This window comes from Rhinoderma darwinii, chromosome 3 (assembly GCF_050947455.1).
Source record: "Rhinoderma darwinii isolate aRhiDar2 chromosome 3, aRhiDar2.hap1, whole genome shotgun sequence".
NCBI classification, from domain to species: domain Eukaryota; kingdom Metazoa; phylum Chordata; class Amphibia; order Anura; family Rhinodermatidae; genus Rhinoderma; species Rhinoderma darwinii.
In genome coordinates this window covers 7546119-7566499 of record NC_134689.1, presented here as the reverse complement: position 1 = coordinate 7566499, position 20381 = coordinate 7546119, and the positions used below count along the sequence as shown (strand labels likewise).

General features: G+C 44.8%; 1 protein-coding gene across 1 annotated transcript in view; it reads right to left on the bottom strand.

Moving 5' to 3' along the window:
• Positions 1-20381, bottom strand: part of LOC142748643 (aldo-keto reductase family 1 member D1-like) — a 45115-nt gene that overhangs the window by 3528 nt on the left and 21206 nt on the right. The window contains exons 2-6 of the mRNA XM_075855790.1: positions 11910-12077; positions 5632-5748; positions 5177-5254; positions 3578-3700; positions 3323-3432 (exon numbers count right to left, since the gene is read on the bottom strand). Coding sequence (XP_075711905.1) covers positions 3323-3432; positions 3578-3700; positions 5177-5254; positions 5632-5748; positions 11910-12077 — 596 coding nt within the window. The remainder of the gene's footprint in view (positions 1-3322; positions 3433-3577; positions 3701-5176; positions 5255-5631; positions 5749-11909; positions 12078-20381) is intronic.

The window sequence follows — 20381 nt, the reverse complement described above, 5'->3', positions numbered from 1 at the left end:
GTCTCCGCATGTCCGCACATCCGTGCCGCAGAAACTCAGGACATGTCTTATTACGGGCCGCAAATTCGATGCGGACATGCCAATAGAAGTCAATGGGCCCGTGGAAATTGCGGATACACCTCCGTGTGTCATCCGCAGTTTGCGGATTTGCGGAAGTGTTGCTAGGTGACGAGCGGGAATGAGTTCTGTCGTCATCCTGTTTTACCTAGGCCTTTTTTTTTCATCCGCATTTTGCGGATTACATACGGATGAACTGCGGAGGACATTTCACGGAACACGGTCCTGCAATTTGCGGACCAGAAAAACTCTACGGTCCTGTGCATGAGGCCTAAGTTGTTCTGTGAGTTCCAAAAACAAACAGTCTAGGAGAAACAAGATCCATCATCTCCATGTTCTCCTCTTCATCTTTTTAAATCAATAGATTTTTATTGAAAAATGTTTACAATTTTTTTTCAAACAGTATAAACCATCCTTGGTCCTAGAACATGGACCTGCATACAATAATACATACATGTGATATGTCATTGAAGGATATACATAAACATAAACAAGAAACAACAGACAACTTTGCTATGCCATTTTCAATCCAATGTTAATAGTAAATATGTCATGTTACCAGATACATTTCTTCACTTAGGTGTAATACTTCGAATTTACCCAAAGCTCCCAATAACGTGAATTCTTGGCATAACCAGAGGGAGATTGTAATAGCATGGATTCATGGTGACATGCTACATTTACCCTGCCTATCACTTCCGATAAAGAAGGGGAAATAGTTGATTTCCAGGACTTGGCAATTGCCATTCTAGCAGCAATGCATGTTCTCTTCATCTTTACCTGCAACCCTAAGGGTATGTGCACACACACTAATTACGTCCGTAATTGACGGACGTATTTCGGCCGCAAGTCCCGGACCGAACACAGTGCAGGGAGCCGGGCTCCTAGCATCATACTTATGTACGATGCTAGGAGTCCCTGCCTCTCCGTGGATCTACTGTCCCGTACTGTAATCATGTTTACAGTACGGGACAGTTGTCCTGCAGCGAGGCAGGGACTTCTAGCATCGTACATAAGTATGATGCTAGGAGCCCGGCTCCCTGCACTGTGTTCGGTCCGGGACTTGCGGCCGAAATACGTCTGTCAATTACGGAGGTAATTAGTGTGTGTGCACATAACCTAAGAGTTGCTACTGAAGATGGGCACTACTGGCCTTGATGGCCTGGGCACCTGATATCAAACCAGGCACATCAAATCAAACTAATCCCGGAGAGCCCCATTAATATCTTATGTGATTGCCGCTGATTATTCCTTCTACCTTAACAGATCGGAGAATATATCACCCTCGGGAGGTTTCACATTCCTGAGATCAGCACAGGGAGGAAAACAACATGAACTTGACTAACTTTTTAATAATTTACAACTTTACCGTCTGCGTGCCGAAAGTAGGTCAATATTAACATTGGCGTGATTCAAATCCTTGTGTGGTGGCAAAACACGTATAAAGGAATCAACAAAGTCCTATTGGGCATTGCCCCCAAAAAGAATAAAAATATCTAAGTCGTCCTCTACTGTCAAGTTTTTCAATATCCTCCTATCCAGCCATTACAGAATATCTCTTTTTGGGAAGGCTGGGTGCAAACTAATATGGCCTCCAATTAAAGGGGTTCTGCGATTTTTGAATTTTTTCTTAATCTTGCCCTCTTATTCATGAGTGCTGGGGTGGGGTGCCAATGTATGGACCTGAGCGCCACTGCAAAGTTTACATGCAGAGGGGCTCAGGTCAGCAAATTGCAGAGTCCTCTTATTCTACATTAATTAGAGGGCTAGATTAATACAAAAAAATCCCAAACAACCCCTTTAAGCCCCCACAGGGGCTGTCAATCCACCTTTCTACAGTCCTGAATGGCAAAGCTAACAAGTTATGAAAAAAAATAAGAGCGTATTATTTTATTTAACATTCTTGGGTGGATAAACCCTGCAGTAACTGTAATGGCATGGGCGAACCTAGTAGCCAAAATCCCCTTCTGAGCAGTTCTGCAGAAAACTATTGAGTTAAATAAAATGAAAAAATTCTCTCGCCACTAGAGGGAGCTCACTGCACATTGACTTATTAATGAGTACAATTGAAGCTGTCAATTCCTATGCAGTGAGCTCCCTTTGGTGGCAGCTGCAGGAAGACAGAGTTGTATTATGGTTGTGTGAAGGGAAGCAGAGGTTTTGGAGCTTTGTATTAGAAAAAACAGAGCTCCGACTCCTATAAGAATGTAATATTTTCTCATATATTATATAATATTATGTCTTAACCACTTAATCACCCTACATCTTCGTGTATATAAGATAGTAACTTAGAAACCTCTAGACCACAATGGATAATGGATATCAATATTGCTCACTTTTTCACCCTAGACCACCAGAGATACTAGGTATTAACCTGTAAGCCACTCTAGACCACCAGGAATATTAGATATTAATCCATAACCATCTTAAACCACCATGGATAATGAATATCAATATTAACCCCTTCACCACCCTAGACCACCAGAGATACTAAGTATAAATTTCTAAACCCCTCTAGACCACAAGGGACATTACATATTAACCTACAACCATCCTCGACCACCACGAAGAATGGATATCAATATTAGCCCTTTCATCACCCTAGACCACCAGGGACATTACATATTAACCCATAACTATGCTAGACCACCATGGATAATGGATTTAAATATTAACCCTAGACCACCAGAGATACTAGTTATAAATTGCTAAAACCCTCTAGACCACCAGGAATAGTAGATATTAACACATAACTATCCTAGACCACAATGGATAATGAATATCAACATTAACCTTAGACCACCTTATATACTAGATATTAACCACTAAGCCCCTCTAGACCACCAGGAATATTAGATATTAACCCATAACTATCCTAGACCACAATGGATAATGAATATCAACATTAACCCCTACATTACCTTAGACCACCTTATATACTAGATATTAACCACTAAGCCCCTCTAGACCACCAGGAATAGTAAATATTAACCAATAACCTGCCTAGATTACAATGAATAATGGATATTAAACCCTAAATCAATCTGGACCACCAGAGATACTAGGTGATTACTACTAAGCTCATCTAGACCACCAGGGACATTACAAAAATCGTATCTCTATCCACTGTACCATCCTATGCCAAAATGCGCTACGTAGCACATCTCTGTATTGGGCACTTGGAAACCTATCTAGAGTTAGAATGACGTTCGGATCTTTGTGAGTCACCACCCAACATTAGCGTATAATAGCTTGTACCACCTACCATGATTCATCACGACACGTCCCAATTGGACTGTAGCCCACGATGATAATGTCGTGTTGTTGGCAGAACTCCAGTAACTTTGGCTGGGTGAAGTATGGGTGGCATTCAACCTGCACCAACACAGAAAGTATAAGTACCCGACCTGCACCCTGTACCCTGTGAGACCCGGAACACACACAGATATGTACCAATACCCGAAAGCCAACCCCAAAGTCATACACCATAATTGCACCTGTTACCTTCTCCCAGTCTCACCTGGTTGGAGGTGGGCTTGTACTTTAATCCCGGCTTATTAAGAATCAGCTCTAGCTGTCTACGGTTAAAATTGGAGACCCCCAAGGATTTCACGAGGCCGGCGTCCTTACACTCTTCTAGAGCCTAAGCCAAGAAAATAATTATAATATACAGTTACTAGAAACAGTCAGCAATAAACCAGTGCCCCTCCTGTCATGGTCTTCAGTGCTATCATGTCTACTTAAAACAATATTTCACTTCTTTTGCACTGCTTTTAAAAATATTATCTTATTCTCCATTCACATCCGAAGCTGCATTTAGAATTTTGTTCGTTGATGGCTGTTATGGTCATGTGACGTAACAGCTGCCATCTGAAATCCCACCATGCACTGCTTTTTTATAACTAGAAGATTTCTGGATGCAGATTTGGATGTGAACGAGTTAAAAAAACAAAAAACATCATTAAAGTCAAAAGATAATGTAAAGTATTTGCTAAGTTGCGCGTCATTATACGTAGATTGAAAAGGTTAAAGGTTGTAAAAAGTTTATAAATATCACTTTCAAATCATGAAACATGTAAGCCCCGCCTCTGCAATCTCTTAATAACACAAGAACGCCCCCTTTGATGCAAATTAGCACACCCAACGCCCCTTTTGTAGCCTGGTTCTGCCTGGGAAGTCCTGCAAACATCAGGAATATTATCAAGTATGAGGTTTTTCAAGACTTAACTGAGCATGCTCCTGCCAGTACATGGTCTGTTCACTCTCTCATTAATACAGATTAATGCATGCTCCTGCCAGCACATAGGCTGTTCACTCTCTCATTAATACAGATTAATGCATGCTCCTGCCAGCACATAGGCTGTTCACTTTCTCATTGAGGGTATGTGCACACACACTAATTACGTCCGTAATTGACGGACGTATTTCGGCCGCAAGTACCGGACCGAACACAGTGCAGGGAGCCGGGCTCCTAGCATCATAGTTATGTACGATGCTAGGAGTCCCTGCCTCGCTGCAGGACAACTGTCCCGTACTGTAATCATGTTTTCAGTACAAGACAGTTGTCCTGCAGCGAGGCAGGGACTCCTAGCATCGTACATAAGTATGATGCTAGGAGCCCGGCTCCCTGCACTGTGTTCGGTCCGGGACTTGCGGCCGAAATACGTCCGTCAATTACGGACGTAATTAGTGTGTGTGCACATACCCTAATACAGATTAATGCATGCTCCTGCCAGCACATAGGCTGTTCACTCTCTCATTAATACAGATTAATGCATGCTCCTTCCAGCACATAGGCTGTTCACTCTCTCATTAATACAGATTAATGCATGCTCCTGCCAGCACATAGGCTGTTCACTCTCTCATTAATACAGATTAATGCATGCTCCTGCCAGCACATAGGCTGTTCACTCTCTCATTAATACAGATTAATGCATGCTCCTGCCAGCACATAGGCTGTTCACTTTCTCATTAATACTGAATAATGCATGCTCCTGCCAGCACATAGGCTGTTCACTCTCTCATTAATACTTATTTCCATCATACCACAGCTGCCGGGTCACAATGTCTATACAAATTCCAATAGTCCTGCAGAATACGACAATATACGTTGCCTTACCTCCCAAGTAGCGCACAGATCCGTCTTGTGATACAGGAACTTTCCATTTCCATCTCTTGGGTAAATTTCATTGCCCGGCTGCAAAAGATAAAATATCGACAGCCATCACTTATTGTTCCGTCACATATGTGACCCCCGCCTATTCGGAGAAAGCGTGGCCTGTGACCCCCTATTCTGCATTTGAAGCTGGGCAGCGTCCGTTGCAATAAGGAGGAGAGGCAGAGGAGAGGCCGAACATGTGATCATCTCTCTTCATTATAGTCTATGGGCGTTACCGAAACAGCCAGGACTCGATAGACCCTTTTCTTCTGCCCAAAAAATTGGCACCCCACCTGTTTGACATTTATAGCTTATGGATATGCCATAAATATCTATGGTTGGAATACCCCTTTAAAAAAAAGCAAAATTTGCAACCAAAAATTCTAATAATATTAATAATCACGTAAGATATTTACCTTAAAGGCCATTGGCAGCTCGACTATATATAAATCCACATAATCCAAACCTAATGTTTTTAAAGTCTTTTCCAATGTTGGTCGAACAAGTTCTGGAGGGTGACAGGTATTCCAAAGCTAAAACAACAAGAAGTAAGAAAAATATATGAATTGAAAAATTCTGTTGTTACAAATTAAATCGGACAAATCTGCTTAATATCAAAGAACAATATGGAGGCCGGGGAGTCAGAGTTGTAATCATTGATTTTAAAAATGTGCGGAAATGTACAATGGAGGTGTGATATATCCTCAGTAATCCCGGGATAAATCCTCTAGAAAATGCTGAGGCAGCCACCACTAGGGGGTGCTGGATGTATATCTATTTAGATCAATGGGAACGGTATAAATATGGTTGTAGTGAGCTCCCCCTAGTGGTGCCTGGAGGCATTTAGAATTATATAAGTAGTTTTCTGATTTGTTAATTGAGGGAAATCTGCTGACATAATTGTTTATAGAGGGGGCAATCTGTAGGCACTGTTTATGGGGTGAGACACTCTTCTGACACGGTCTATGGGTGCACTCTGCTTGTAGTTTTGTTTATTGGGGGCATTCTGCTGGCAGTATTGTTCATGGGGGCACTTTTTTTGCAATGTTTATTAGGGGTCCTCTTCTGAGGGGGCACTCTGCTTAGTTGTTTATGGAGTCACTCTGCACTGTTAACAGAGGCACTGCTGAGGACGACTTAAAGGGGTTATTCCATCAGGAACATTTATAACATATCCACAGGATATCTCATAAATGTCAGATCGATGCGGGTCCCACCTCTGGGACCCGCACCTATCTTTAGAACGGGGCCCCCTACACCCCTTTCTACCTTTTTCTGCTCCCGCTGCCTCCCGGCCACTTCCTGACTATATGGTCGGGAGTTACAAAAACAGCGTAGTTCGCTAAGATACGCTGTTTCCATTAGTGCCATAGAACTGAATGGTAGTTACAGAAACAGCATAGCTCGCATGCCACACTGCTTTCGTAACTGCCATTCACTACTATGGGAGTTACGGAAACAGCGTAGCTTAGCGAACTACGCTGTTTTCGTAACTCCCGACCATATACAGTGGATATAAAAAGTCTACACACCCCTGTTAAAATGCCGGGTTTTTGTCATCTTACAGAATTAGTTCAAGATGAATCATTTCAGAAATTTTTACACCTTTAATGTGACCCATAATCTGTACAATTCCATTGAAAAACAAAGTAAAATCATTTAATGGGGGGAAAAAAACCCCGACAATAATGTGGTTGCATAAGTGTAAACACCCTGTTATAATTGGGGATGTGGTTAAATGGTAGTCAGTACACAGCTGCCATTATTTAAAATGATTCTGAGTAACCCCATATAAAGTTCAGCTGTTCTACTAGGATTTTCCTGACATTTTCTTTGTTGCATGTGAAAGCAAAAGTCATGGTCCGTAAAGAGCTTACAACAAATCAAAGGGATCCAATTATTGAAAGGTATCAGTCAGGAGAAGGGTACCAAAGAATTTCCAAGGCATTAGATATACCATGGAACACAGTGAAGACGGTCAACAAGAAGTGGATTACATTTGGCACAACAGTGACATTACCAAGAACTGGACGTCCTTCAAAACGTGATGAAAAGACAAGACGAAAATTGGTCCGGGAGGCTACCAGGAGGCCTACAGCAACATTAAAGGAGCTGCAGGACTTTCTGTCAGGTACTGGTTGTGTAGTGCATATGACAACAATCTCCCATGTTCTTCATATATCTGGGCTGTGGGGTAGGGTGGCAAGACGGAGGGCTTTTCTAACAAAGAAAAACATCCAAGCCCGGCTATGTTTTGCAAAGATCTTCATCAAGTCTGCCAAAAGCATGTGGGAAAACATGTTATGTCTGATGAGACCAAGGTTTAACCTTTTGGCCATAATTCGAAAAGATACAGTATGTTTGTCGCAAAGCCAACACTGCACATCACCAAAAAAACACCATACCCACAGTGAAGCATGGTGGAGGCAGAATTATGGAGCATGGTGGGGGCGGCAATATGGAGCATGGTGGGGCGGTATTATGGAGCATGGTGGGAGCAGCATTATGGAGCATGGCGGAGGCAGCATTATGGAGCATGGTGGAGGCAGCATTATGGAGCATGGTGGAGGCAGCATTATGGGGCATGGTGGAAGCAGCATTATGGAGCATGGTGGAGGCAGCATTATGGAGCATGGTGGAGGCAGCATTATGGAGCATGGTGGAGGCAGCATTATGGAGCATGGTGGAGGCAGCATTATGGAGCATGGTGGAGGCAGCATTATGGAGCATGGTGGAGGCAGCATTATGGAGCATGGTGGAGGCAGCATTTTAGAGCATGGTGGAGGCAGCATTATGGAGCACGGTGGAGGCAGCATTATTGAGCACGGTGGAGGCAGCATTATGGAGCATGGTGGGGGCAGCATTATGGAGCATGGTGGAGGCAGCATTACGGAGCATGGTGGGGGCAGCATTACGAAGCATGGTGGAGGCAGCATTATGGAGCATGGTGGAGGCAGCATTATGGAGCATGGTGGAGGCAGCATTTTAGAGCATGGTGGAGGCAGCATTATGGAGCATGGTGGAGGCAGCATTATTGAGCACGGTGGAGGCAGCATTATGGAGCATGGTGGGGGCAGCATTATGGCGCATGGTGGAGGCAGCATTACGGAGCATGGTGGGGGCAGCATTACGAAGCATGGTGGAGGCAGCATTATGGAGCACGGTGGAGGCAGCATTATGGAGCATGGTGGGGGCAGCATTACGGAGCATGGTGGAGGCAGCATTACGGAGCACGGTGGAGGCAGCATTATGGAGCACGGTGGAGGCAGCATTATAGAGCATGGTGGGGGCAGCATTATGGAGCATGGTGGAGGCAGCATTATGGAGCATGGTGGAGGCAGCATTATGCAGCACGGTGGAGGCAGCATTATGGAGCACGGTGGAGGCAGCATTATGGAGCACGGTGGAGGCAGCATTATGGAGCATGGTGGGGGCAGCATTATGGAGCATGGTGGGGGCAGCATTATGGAGCATGGTGGGGGCAGCATTATGGAACATGGTGGAGGCAGCATTATGGAGCATGGTGGGGGCAGCATTATGGAGCATGGTGGGGGCAGCATTATGGAGCATGGTGGGGGCAGCATTATGGAACATGGTGGAGGCAGCATTATGGAGCATGGTGGAGGCAGCATTATGGAGCATGGTGGAGGCAGCATTAGGGAGCATGGTGGGGGCAGCATTATGGAGCATGGTGGAGGCAGCATTATTGAGCATGGTGGGGGTAGCATTATGGAGCATGGTGGAGGCAGCATTATGGGGCATGGTGGAGGCAGCATTATGGAGCAAGGTGGAGGCAGCATTATGGAGCATGGTGGAGGCAGCATTATGGAGCACGGTGGAGGCAGCATTATGGAGCACGGTGGGGGCAGCATTATGAAGCAGGGTGTAGGCAGCATTATGGAGCATGGTGGAGGCAGCATTATGAAGCATGGTGGAGGCAGCATTATGGGGCACGGTGGAGGCAGCATTATGGAGCACGGTGGAGGCAGCATTATGGAGCACGGTGGGGGCAGCATTATGGAGCAGGGTGTAGGCAGCATTATGGAGCATGGTGGAGGCAGCATTATGAAGCATGGTGGAGGCAGCATTATGGGGCACGGTGGAGGCAGTATTATGGAGCATGGTGGAGGCAGCATTATGGAGCAAGGTGGAGGCAGCATTATGGAGCATGGTGGAGGCAGCATTATGAAGCATGGTGGAGGCAGCATTATGGAGCATGGTGGGGGCAGCATTATGGATTATGGTGGAGGCAGCATTATGGGGCATGGTGGAGGCAGCATTATGGAGCACGGTGGAGGCAGCATTATGGAGCACGGTGGGGGCAGCATTATGGAGCAGGGTGTAGGCAGCATTATGGAGCAGGGTGTAGGCAGCATTATGGAGCAAGGTGGAGGCAGCATTATGAAGCATGGTGGAGGCAGCATTATGGGGCACGGTGGAGGCAGTATTATGGAGCATGGTGGAGGCAGCATTATGGAGCAAGGTGGAGGCAGCATTATGGAGCATGGTGGAGGCAGCATTATGAAGCATGGTGGAGGCAGCATTATGGAGCATGGTGGGGGCAGCATTATGGAGCATGGTGGGGGCAGCATTATGGATTATGGTGGAGGCAGCATTATGGGGCATGGTGGAGGCAGTATTATGGAGCACGGTGGAGGCAGCATTATGGAGCACGGTGGGGGCAGCATTATGGAGCAGGGTGTAGGCAGCATTATGGAGCATGGTGGAGGCAGCATTATGAAGCATGGTGGAGGCAGCATTATGGGGCACGGTGGAGGCAGTATTATGGAGCATGGTGGAGGCAGCATTATGGAGCAAGGTGGAGGCAGCATTATGGAGCATGGTGGAGGCAGCATTATGAAGCATGGTGGAGGCAGCATTATGGAGCATGGTGGGGGCAGCATTATGGATTATGGTGGAGGCAGCATTATGGGGCATGGTGGAGGCAGCATTATGGAGCACGGTGGAGGCAGCATTATGGAGCACGGTGGGGGCAGCATTATGGAGCAGGGTGTAGGCAGCATTATGGAGCATGGTGGAGGCAGCATTATGAAGCATGGTGGAGGCAGCATTATGGGGCACGGTGGAGGCAGTATTATGCTTTGGGGCTGTTTTCTGCAGCGGAAACTGGGGCTTTAGTCAAGGTGGATGAAATTATGAACAGTTAGAAATTTCAGTCAATATTGGCACAAAACCTGGAGGCCTCTGCTAAGAAGCTGAAGAGGAATTTCACCTTTCAGCACGACAACGACCCAAAGCAGAACCTCCAAATCATCAAAAGAATGGCTTCACCAGAAGATCAACATTTTGGAATGGCCCAGCCGGAGCCCAGACCTGAATCCGATTGAAAATCTGTGGGGTGACCTGAAGAGGCCGTACACAGGAGACTCCCCCGCAATCTGACAGATTTGGAGCTTTTGCAAGGAAGAGTGGGCAACAATTGCCAAGTCAAGATGTGCCATGCTGATAAACTTCTACCCAAAAAGACTGAATGCCGTCATAAAGTCAAAGGGCAATTCAACAAAGTATTCATTTAAGGGTGTACAGAGTTAGTTATGTAACCACATTATTTTTGTTCTTTATTTTTATTTTTCCACCTTAAAGGATTTCAGTTTGTTTTTCAATGGAATTGTACAGATTATAGGTGACATTAAAGGTGGAAAAAGTTCTGAAATTATTCATCTTGGACTGATTTTGTAACATGACAAAAACCTGGCATTTTAACAGGGGTGTGTTGACTTTTTATATCCACTGCAGTCAGGAAGTGGCCGGGAGGCAGCGGGAGCAGAAAAAGGTAGAACGCGGTTTAGGGGGCCCCGTTCTAGAGATAGGTGCGGGTCCCAGAGGTGGGACCCGTATCTATCTGACATTTATCACATATCCTGTGGATGTGCCATAAATGTCCCTGATGGGAAAACCTCTTAGGGGATTTATCGAATGTCTATAGATTTTAGACAAGATGCGAATCAAAAATAGAAGACTACGTAAGATTCGTCAATGTTACATATCATAGAAAATATAGACGTAAAGAAAAAATTCTAAGAAGATTTAAAGCATCTTGTTGAGATGTGAGTTAAATTAAGAATAAAACATTGTGGTGTCCTGCGGGACTGAAGACATATTTCGATGGTGGAAAAGAGAACATAAGTTCTGGAAGAAAATTCCTCAGAAACCATTCAGTTATTTGTGTCTGTGGACAGAAGCCATGAGACGGAGCCAAGAGTTGTCTGGTGGGCCATAGAATTCCTGGAAATTTAGGAGAACCTGAACTAGCCTTGTAGGACCCGGAGTCCTTCCAACTAGAAAACCCTTGATGTGTCCTCTCTCGTCTTGGAAGAGGTCACGACAGCCGTTCATTGGCAGAAGACCTGCTATAAGGAGCCATCAGCCAGGAGAATATTCAATTACTCATCTACTTACTGAGAGTTTTCTTCCAAATAACGTAACGAGACTCGTTCCTGGGGAAGAACATAGGTTTTCTTTGCCAAGGCTCAAACTACCTATTCTTCAAGTTTCCAAGAATTTGGATTTCACTTCGAATACTTAAATACTGGGAGTATTTCTAACTTCTACAGATTCATCATTGATGTCCTACTATGGGTGTTGGGTCTTCCATGTAGCGATAGCCTGGAGTTACCCTTTTAATGGGTTATAATAAAAATGTTTAGCTTAAAATGCCCGAAGGCCCACGTACCTTTCCACAGTAGAAGATATCTTCTCTCTTCAACTTCCCTTCAGCTATCTTTTCTCTGATAGCCTCTCCAACCTCGTGTTCATTGTAATACACAAAAGCCCCATCAATGTGACGATATCCAATGTCTATGGCCAATTTGACAGATTCCAAGCAGGTTCCTTTCGGGGTCTGCAAGATCCAAAGGAATTATTACCAAAAGTGTCCATATAAAAGAAAAAACACAGTCTAGAAATAGTAATTCTACTGTAGGATGTTCGAAATAGAAGGAACGTTCCATCCGATAACATTCATCGCCTATCCACTGGATACTCCCAGAAGTTGTATGGAAACAGGCAAGTGCTCTCCTTAAAGTTTCCATACCTCACATAGAGTCATAAGGAGCGAGACCGCCGATACATACAACCCCTCCTCACTACAGTGCTGGTGTGGAGGGGCTGGAGTCCAAAATTACCAAGTTCCAAACAAAACCCCTGGAAGTAATGTCAGAACTGTTTATCATGAGCTTTATGGATTGTGTTTCTGTGTCCGGGATCAGCCATGGATCACCATGAATGGTGCTAAGTGTCATCTAGAGTGGAGTTAAGCCACCACCATTGGACTGGTGCTTCACCATCCGACAGTCTGATTGACTAGTCAGGGTTTAGTGCGTGCTTGTCCATGACAATAATTCAAAATTTGGTGGAGGAGGAATAATGATCGGGGGAATTTTTGACCTCTTAGTCCTAGAGAAGAAGCATCTCTAGAAGAAAATGTAAAGAATCATGGACGTTGGGCATTGGGTCAGCAGTTTGCCGAAAGTCCCTTCTTTTTGGACCTTCACAATGTCCCGGGCACAAAACAAGGTCTATAAACAATGCTTTGTTGGGGAAGAACATGACTACCCTGACCTTAAAGGGGTTATCTTAAGACAGACATTGTAGGCACATGAACAATGACCAAACATGTGGCCCCCGGATAAGGCAAAGCGGAACCAACGGCGGACATTGCAGCAGAACACTTTCCTACCGCCAATGACACTACTTTCTAGTGATTGAAAGGTCCTGGTAATAACCCCTTTGGCACCCAACATCACTGCCCAATCTTTTTAATGCTCTACGGGCCAAATGGGCATAAATCCTGCAGCCATGTTCCAAAATGCTGCCCTTTGGCAGGAGTCTGTAATAATAAGTGGGGACCACTTCCATATAGATGCCCATGGTTTTGGAGCGAGATCTTCCAAAACTACATATGAGTGTCCTGTCAGGTGCCCACATACTGTTGGCCATGTATTTTTTTGCAGTGTGGGAAGAGTCATGGAAAGATCAAGCAATTTTCATTCATATTTGGGTCTTATCAGGTCTGAACCCACGACCCCAGGCCTCCTGGCCTGCAGGATAACCTCTCAGCTACAAAGTGCAAAAAAGTTCACATAACTAATCTAAGGTTAAGTCAACAGTTATGCGGGACTTATCTTTTTAGGGCTGGGTTATTTAACCATTTTAGGACCAAGGGTCATTAATATGTTTTGGAATTTTGCATGCCAAAGGTGAATATCTCTGTTTTTGCAGGCCTTTAAAGGCTATGTACACCTTTGAGGGCATTTTTAAAAATAAATAAATAGATGAGTCAGTGTGATTAGTGTAACTTTGTTAATAGTTTTTATTAAAAAAAACCTTTTACTTTAGGAGATACAGCTGTTCTGTATTCTCTATACACAGCCACTGTATCGTTCACTTTACACTGAATCCGTCAGTCCTGCGGACCTGACGTGTTCATTCTCTGTGGGTCCTGCAACTTAGATGTGATCGATTACAGGTGAATCCTACGTGTCAGACACGCAGGACCGGCCGACACTGAACATGTCAGGTCCGCACTCTAATGTAGTTGGTATATAAAATGAAATGTACCCCATAAAATAACCCTCTAATTCTCCGGGCACCGGACGTACATGCCGGAAGCAGTTGTCTCTGGCAACAGAATAGCGGCCGAGCTGCAGCACTGTTCAAGTGAATAGGAGGAGAGCTGCAGTTCTGCAGCACGGCCGCTATGCTATGTACAGAGCCAACTGCTTCCGGCACCGTACATCGCATAATAGGCAATAGCATCTGATGCCCACAGGCCACCAAAGCGGCTGATCGGTGCGGGGTTCAGGTGTCGGACCCCCACAGATCATGTACTGATGACCTATCCGGTGGATAGGTCATCAGTTGTCCGGCAGTGTAGCTGTGGATTTAGCACTGGGGTAAGATATAACTCTTAGTAAAAGCAGCAGCAGCATGGAAAACATCATACAGCAGTAATGAGCAGTGTAGCTGCAATCCGGCAGTGGGGTTAGATATAACACTTACTAGAAGCTGCAGCGTCTGTGTCTCTCTGCCTCTCTCTCTGCTCCAGCACCCTCCAATCCTTCTCCCTCCCCTCTCCATAGACTTCTATGGGCAGCTGTAACCTAAACCTTCAGTGACTTTATAGTCCATCTTGTTTTGAGGAGGGGGATTTAGAAGTAGATCCAGAGTGAGTGAACAGTTAGGCTGGGTTCACACGACCTATATTCAGACGTAATTTGGGCGTTTTACGCCCCGAGTTACGTCTGAAAAACGGCTCCAATACGTCGGCAAACATCTGCCCATTACTTTCAATGGGTTTGCCGATGTACTGTGCCGACGACCTGTCATTTTACGCGTCGCTGTCAAAAGACGGCGTGTAAAATTACAGCCTCGTCAAAAGAAGTGCAGGACACTTCTTGGGACGTAATTGGAGCCGTTTTTCATTGACTCCAATGAAGAACAGCTCCAAATTACGTCTGTAATGGACGCCCAGCAAAACGCGAGTACGAGCAATTACGTCTGAAATTCAGGAGCTGTTTTCTCCTGAAAACAACTCCGTAATTTCAGACGTAATTGCAGTTATCGTGTGCACATACCCTTAGGAGAGAGCGGGGGAGGAAAGGAGCCTCATAAGTGGAGAAAGAGGCTTTTTTTCATATTTTACAAAGTTTCTTATATTTGCTTGTACTAAAGTTTGTGACGATTTAAGGACCAAAGGCGCTTTGCTGAAAAAGTACATAATGTGCCGCAGGGTGTACTGCACCGCACGTTGTTGTTTCATTCATAGAACAGTGTGAAATCATGTGGTCAAAAGTCACCGGGTTCAGAAGGACTTTGAAAGGATTATATAATAAAAGCATTGTACGCCGCACACTGAACACTACCGAAAGGCTATGTTCACACAGAGATTTTTGCAGGCAAAAAATTCTGCCTCAAAATTCCGTTTGGAATTTTGAGGCAGATTTTGATCTGCCTGCACGCCGTTTGTCGCGTCTTTCGCTGCGTTTATCGCTCATGCCTATTGAGCACCGTGGGCAAAAACACTTTGAAATACGGTTTCTCTGCCTCCCATTGATGACAATAGGAGGTCAGAGACGTAAACGCCCGGAGATAGGGCATGTCGCTTCTTTTTCCCGCGAGACGGTTTTTCCGCTAGCCGGAAAAAAACACCTCCGCCTCCCATTGAAATCAATGGGAGACATTTTCGGACGTTTTCCGACGCGGTTTCTGCGTCAAAAAAACTCTGTGTGAACTGACCCTACGGGGAATTTACACTAGGCGATGATCGTGTAGACGAGCATTCATATAATGCTCGCTAAAAAAGTAAAATATTCTGGTTGTCAGCCGCACATCTTGGGAGACGCGCTGCCGACATGATAATAATGTACGGGGACGAGCGATCATAGTAACATCCGCTCATCCCCATCCATAGCTCCGTGTGACAGGAGCAAGCGAGCGCCGATCAACGATGTCTGGTTGATCGGCGCTCGCTGCACCGGCCGATTATCTGCCGGCATAATAGGGCTTTTACTCCCATGCCTTCCCTCCCCCCGCCTTTACAAAGGAAAACGGGACTGTTGACTTAAAGGGAAGGTGTCATGATTTATTTTATTATAATTATTGTTATTATATTGCTTTTAATAACATAAATTGTATTTATTTGTATTGTCACTTTCTACTTACTGTGTTCTTATTTTTACTTCTCTATGGGGGCTGACATTTTTTTTTTCATCTCTGTATGTGTCGATTAACAACACATACAGAGATGGAATACGGCACATACAGCCCCATAGAGAATGCGAACGGGAGCCGTCCCATTCTCAGAAGCGAATGGCGTCTGTGTGGGAACGGCGCATGCGCCGCTCCCACACAGACCAAAACGAAGCTCGTTCGTAGAGCGAAATCCGGCGCCATTTTCATGTGGACCGGAAGCCGCTGCCGGACAGTAAGATGACGACTTCTGGCCGCGGCTTCCGGCCATATGTTCAACGAAGCGAAGGCGCAAGGAAGAGGAGCGTAGACCAGCGGAGGCAGGAGCAGGTAATTTATGTTCGTGTATGTGATGTGTGTATTATGTTCGTGTGATACTGTCTGCTGAGCCCTGTATCTAATCCTCCTACACTGTGCAGTCGCTCAGAAAATGGCGGCTCAGAAAATGGCGGCACACAGTGTAGGAGGTTTGAAGACATTCAAGAAGGGAGGGGGGATTGTGTGAGGACACTAGAGAGAGTGTGTCCACCCCAAATTTGCAGCATATAGCAATGAGGTTGCTTTACCACATCGCAATGCTGCAATTTTGGGAACTGCTCCCTCTAGTGACCAGCAAATGGAAATGTTTTAAATTAGAATCTAATTTATAATATTTCCTGACTTGTGATAAAAAATAAAGATTAAAACAATGTGTAATCACTTGTATACTAATTGTTTAACTGAAAAAAAAAAATCATAATTTCTAGCGACACGTTCCCTTTAAAAGATAATCTAAATTATTGTACTTTTAATACAGAAATATAAAAAAATCTCTTGTACAAGTGATCGCACGATCGCTTGTTCAAGTCTCCTAGTGGGACTAAAAATTTTTTAAAAAATGACGAGTTTTTTTTTACTATTAGGCTGGATTCACACGAGCATGTTCGGTCCGTAAAGGACGGAACGTATTTCGGCCGCAAGTCCCGGACCGAACACAGTGCAGGGAGCCGGGCTCCTAGCATCATAGTTATGTACGACGCTAGGAGTCCCTGCCTAGCTGCATGACAACTGTCCCGTACTGTAATCATGTTTTCAGTTTTTCAGTCATTGTAGGGTACAATATATAAATAAAGAATGGCTGCCGCGGGAAGGGGTTAATCAGCACAGAATTTCGGACTCAAGTACAACATGGCGTTCAAAGTTAGATGTAATAAAATGTTCGAAATGACGTTTTCCTTTAAGAAGATCCCGGCACGGAGGGCTCGTAGTATTACCCGCTTCTTACATTACTGATTCTATTGCGTTAATGATTATACGGATAAGGAATTACTAAAAGGAAAAACCTCTGTACGACATGAACTATAAACCATGACCGATGTTCATCCATAATCACCAAACACGACACGATCTCTGACCTAGAAAAGATAAAATGAATAGGAAGATCCTGAGAAATATTCACTGACACGAGGTCACGAAAAATGTCCATCCATGTAAAAAGTGAATGACCCCGGGTTCATAGAAAGGGGCAAATAAATATATTCTAGGGCCCCAAAAAGCCAGTATCCTGTACCCCAAGTGTCAGTGTATCATTATCCTGTACCCCAAGTGTCAGTGTCATTATCCTGTACGCCAAGTGTCAGTGTGTCATTATCCTGTACCCCAAGTGTCAGTGTATCATTATCCTGTACCCCAAGTGTCAGTGTATCATTATCCTGTACGCCAAGTGTCAGTGTGTCATTATCCTGTACCCCAAGTGTCAGTGTGTCATTATCCTGTACCCCAAGTGTCAGTGTCATTATCCTGTACGCCAAGTATCAGTGTCCTGTACCTCAAGTGTCAGTGTCATTATCCTGTACCCCGAGTGTCAGTGTCCTGTACCTCAAGTGTCAGTGTCATTATCCTGTACCCCAAGTGTCAGTGTCATTATCCTGTACGCCAAGTGTCAGTGTCATTATCCTGTACGCCTAGTGTCAGTGTGTCATTATCCTGTACCCCAAGTGTCAGTGTCATTATCCTGTACCCCAAGTGTCAGTGTCATTATCCTGTACGCCAAGTGTCAGTGTGTCATTATCCTGTACCCCGAGTGTCAGTGTCCTGTACCTCAAGTGTCAGTGTCATTATCCTGTACGCCAAGTGTCAGTGTCCTGTACCTCAAGTGTCAGTGTCATTATCCTGTACCCCAAGTGTCATAGTCCTGTACCCCACGTGTCCGTGTGTCATTGTCTCATTATTAGCTGGATCCTTTGAGTCAGAGACATGCAGGACCAGCTTTTAGCACAGCCGTTAGTTCAGCTGACCTGACGGAATCGGCTCTGACGGCAGTATACAGCTTTTATATATACAGGATACACCGAAGCTGTATTTTAAAAAGTAAAAAAAATAATCAAAGTAAATTTAAAACTTGCTTTAAATCATTGCTTTACAAAAAAAGAAAAAAAAAAAGTGGGTACAAAGGTTTCCATAGCCGGAGATATCACTGATAATTTTCATTCGACAACAATTCTGAAATTGTCTTAATCTACAAATATCTTGTTCAATTCTACATGTAAGTGACATTGTGAAGCCGGAGCTGTAAATGCCTCCAGTGATAACAGAAGATCCCCACCATAAAAGAAGAATACAAGGGTAAGCCAAGGTCGCAGCCAGGGAATGGCAGCCGATATCAACCCTTACCTTATCACTGCAACCTTTATGATGAAAATGTGTTCACTGTAACGCCATGAAAACCTGGCCAGAGATAGAATAATCATCACTAATGGTCCCGCCGTAAAGCAGAAATATCATTATGTCAGTACCGCAATGATCGGGTCCAACCTGAGCACCAAATCCCCTGCATAGACGTATAGTTACGTGATAAAATTCTGTCTTCCTGCAGCCACCACTAGAGGGAGCTGAAGAGCTTACTGCATACTGTGTTATTATTGAGTGCAATGTATGAAGTGTATGCAGTGAGCTCCCCCTAGTGGTGACTGCAGGAAGCAATCATTTTATTATTTAACTCTATGACTGTGTGAATTTGGAGCCCACCGATCAGACTCGTACGGAATAAGCCAGTGGTCATGGGAAAATCCCTTTAATATGTTAAGTATAAAACATCTTTAAGGTTTATTTTAATAAAAATGGAGTCCGATGAACAGGACTGCTGACACTGTGGCAGCATGTCACTCACACCACTGTAAATGCATGTATGGCTTTCTCGGTAATGTGATAGTTCCTCTGTAAAGGCGGCCTGGTTCTGAATGCGGTACAGTTGAACTGTTGTTACCCCGGCTTAAGTGTCCTGGCTGCACAGTGCAGCTCTTCAGGACTTTGAGGAATTCCTTGAACATGAAGGAAGTGATGCCAATTTCCATTAACAAGAACACGAAAGTAAATGTAGGACTGTGCATATTTTTCTTCCCTACCCATTATTATCGGAAGGCCTGGAAACGGTTCAGCTTGTTCCTGGCATCATAAAACATACAGAATGTGAGATGACTCCCGCCTCGCTCATTAATCGGATCCAAAGTACAGTCAGCGAGAATCCCGACCCGCTCGTAATTCGTACTGCTCATCCAGTGCTCCATGAAGGACGTTATTAAAAGATGGGAATTGCACACTCATATTGGGGTTTTATGAAACGATTTCCGGCCATCGTCTGGCGGGAAAAAAATTGCAAATTTTGGCACACGCCTATTTCGCAAAAAAAAATGTGACTTTTTTTGCTTTTACGTTGCTTTGACACTTTTCAGAAAGTGGGTGGGGCTAAGCTGGAGGGCAGGCAGATTTACTATATTTTGGGCCAGTTTATAGCTTGCATAGATTTAAGTCTGTGGTGCACGGACGGTCTAAGATACACCAGATCTATTAAGAGGCGTGTTAAGACATTTTGTCTGGCACTGTTTATGGGGGTACTCTGTCTGGCACTGTTAATGGGGGCACTCTGTCTGGCACTGTTAATGGGGGAACACTGTCTGGCACTGTTTATGGGGGAACACTGTCTGGCACTGTTTATGGGGGAACTCTGTTTGGCACTGTTTATAGAAGCTCTCTCTTATAGAGGGATTTTAGCAGGCATTGTTTATGGGGGCAATTTGCCTGACACTGTTTATGGGGGCACTTTTTATGGGGGCACCCTGTCTGGCACTGGTGCAATTTGGCTGGTACTGTTTATCGGGGTACACTCTTATGGCGGCACTCTAGCAGGGACTGTTTATGGGGGCATTCTATCTGACACTGTTTATGGGGGAACTTTGCCTGGCACTGTTTATGAGGAAACTCTTCCTAGCACTGAGTATTGGTGCATTTAGTCCGGCACTGTTTATGGAGGTACTCTCTCAGAGGCACTCTGTCAGGCGCTCTTAATGGGACAAGCACTCTGGCACTGTTATTTGAGGCACACTAATTCTGTCAACAGGGGAGGGGCTTGGCTGCTGTATGGGGCGGGTCACCAGTATTTTGGGGTGGGACTTATGAAAGAAAAAAGATGGCAAATATG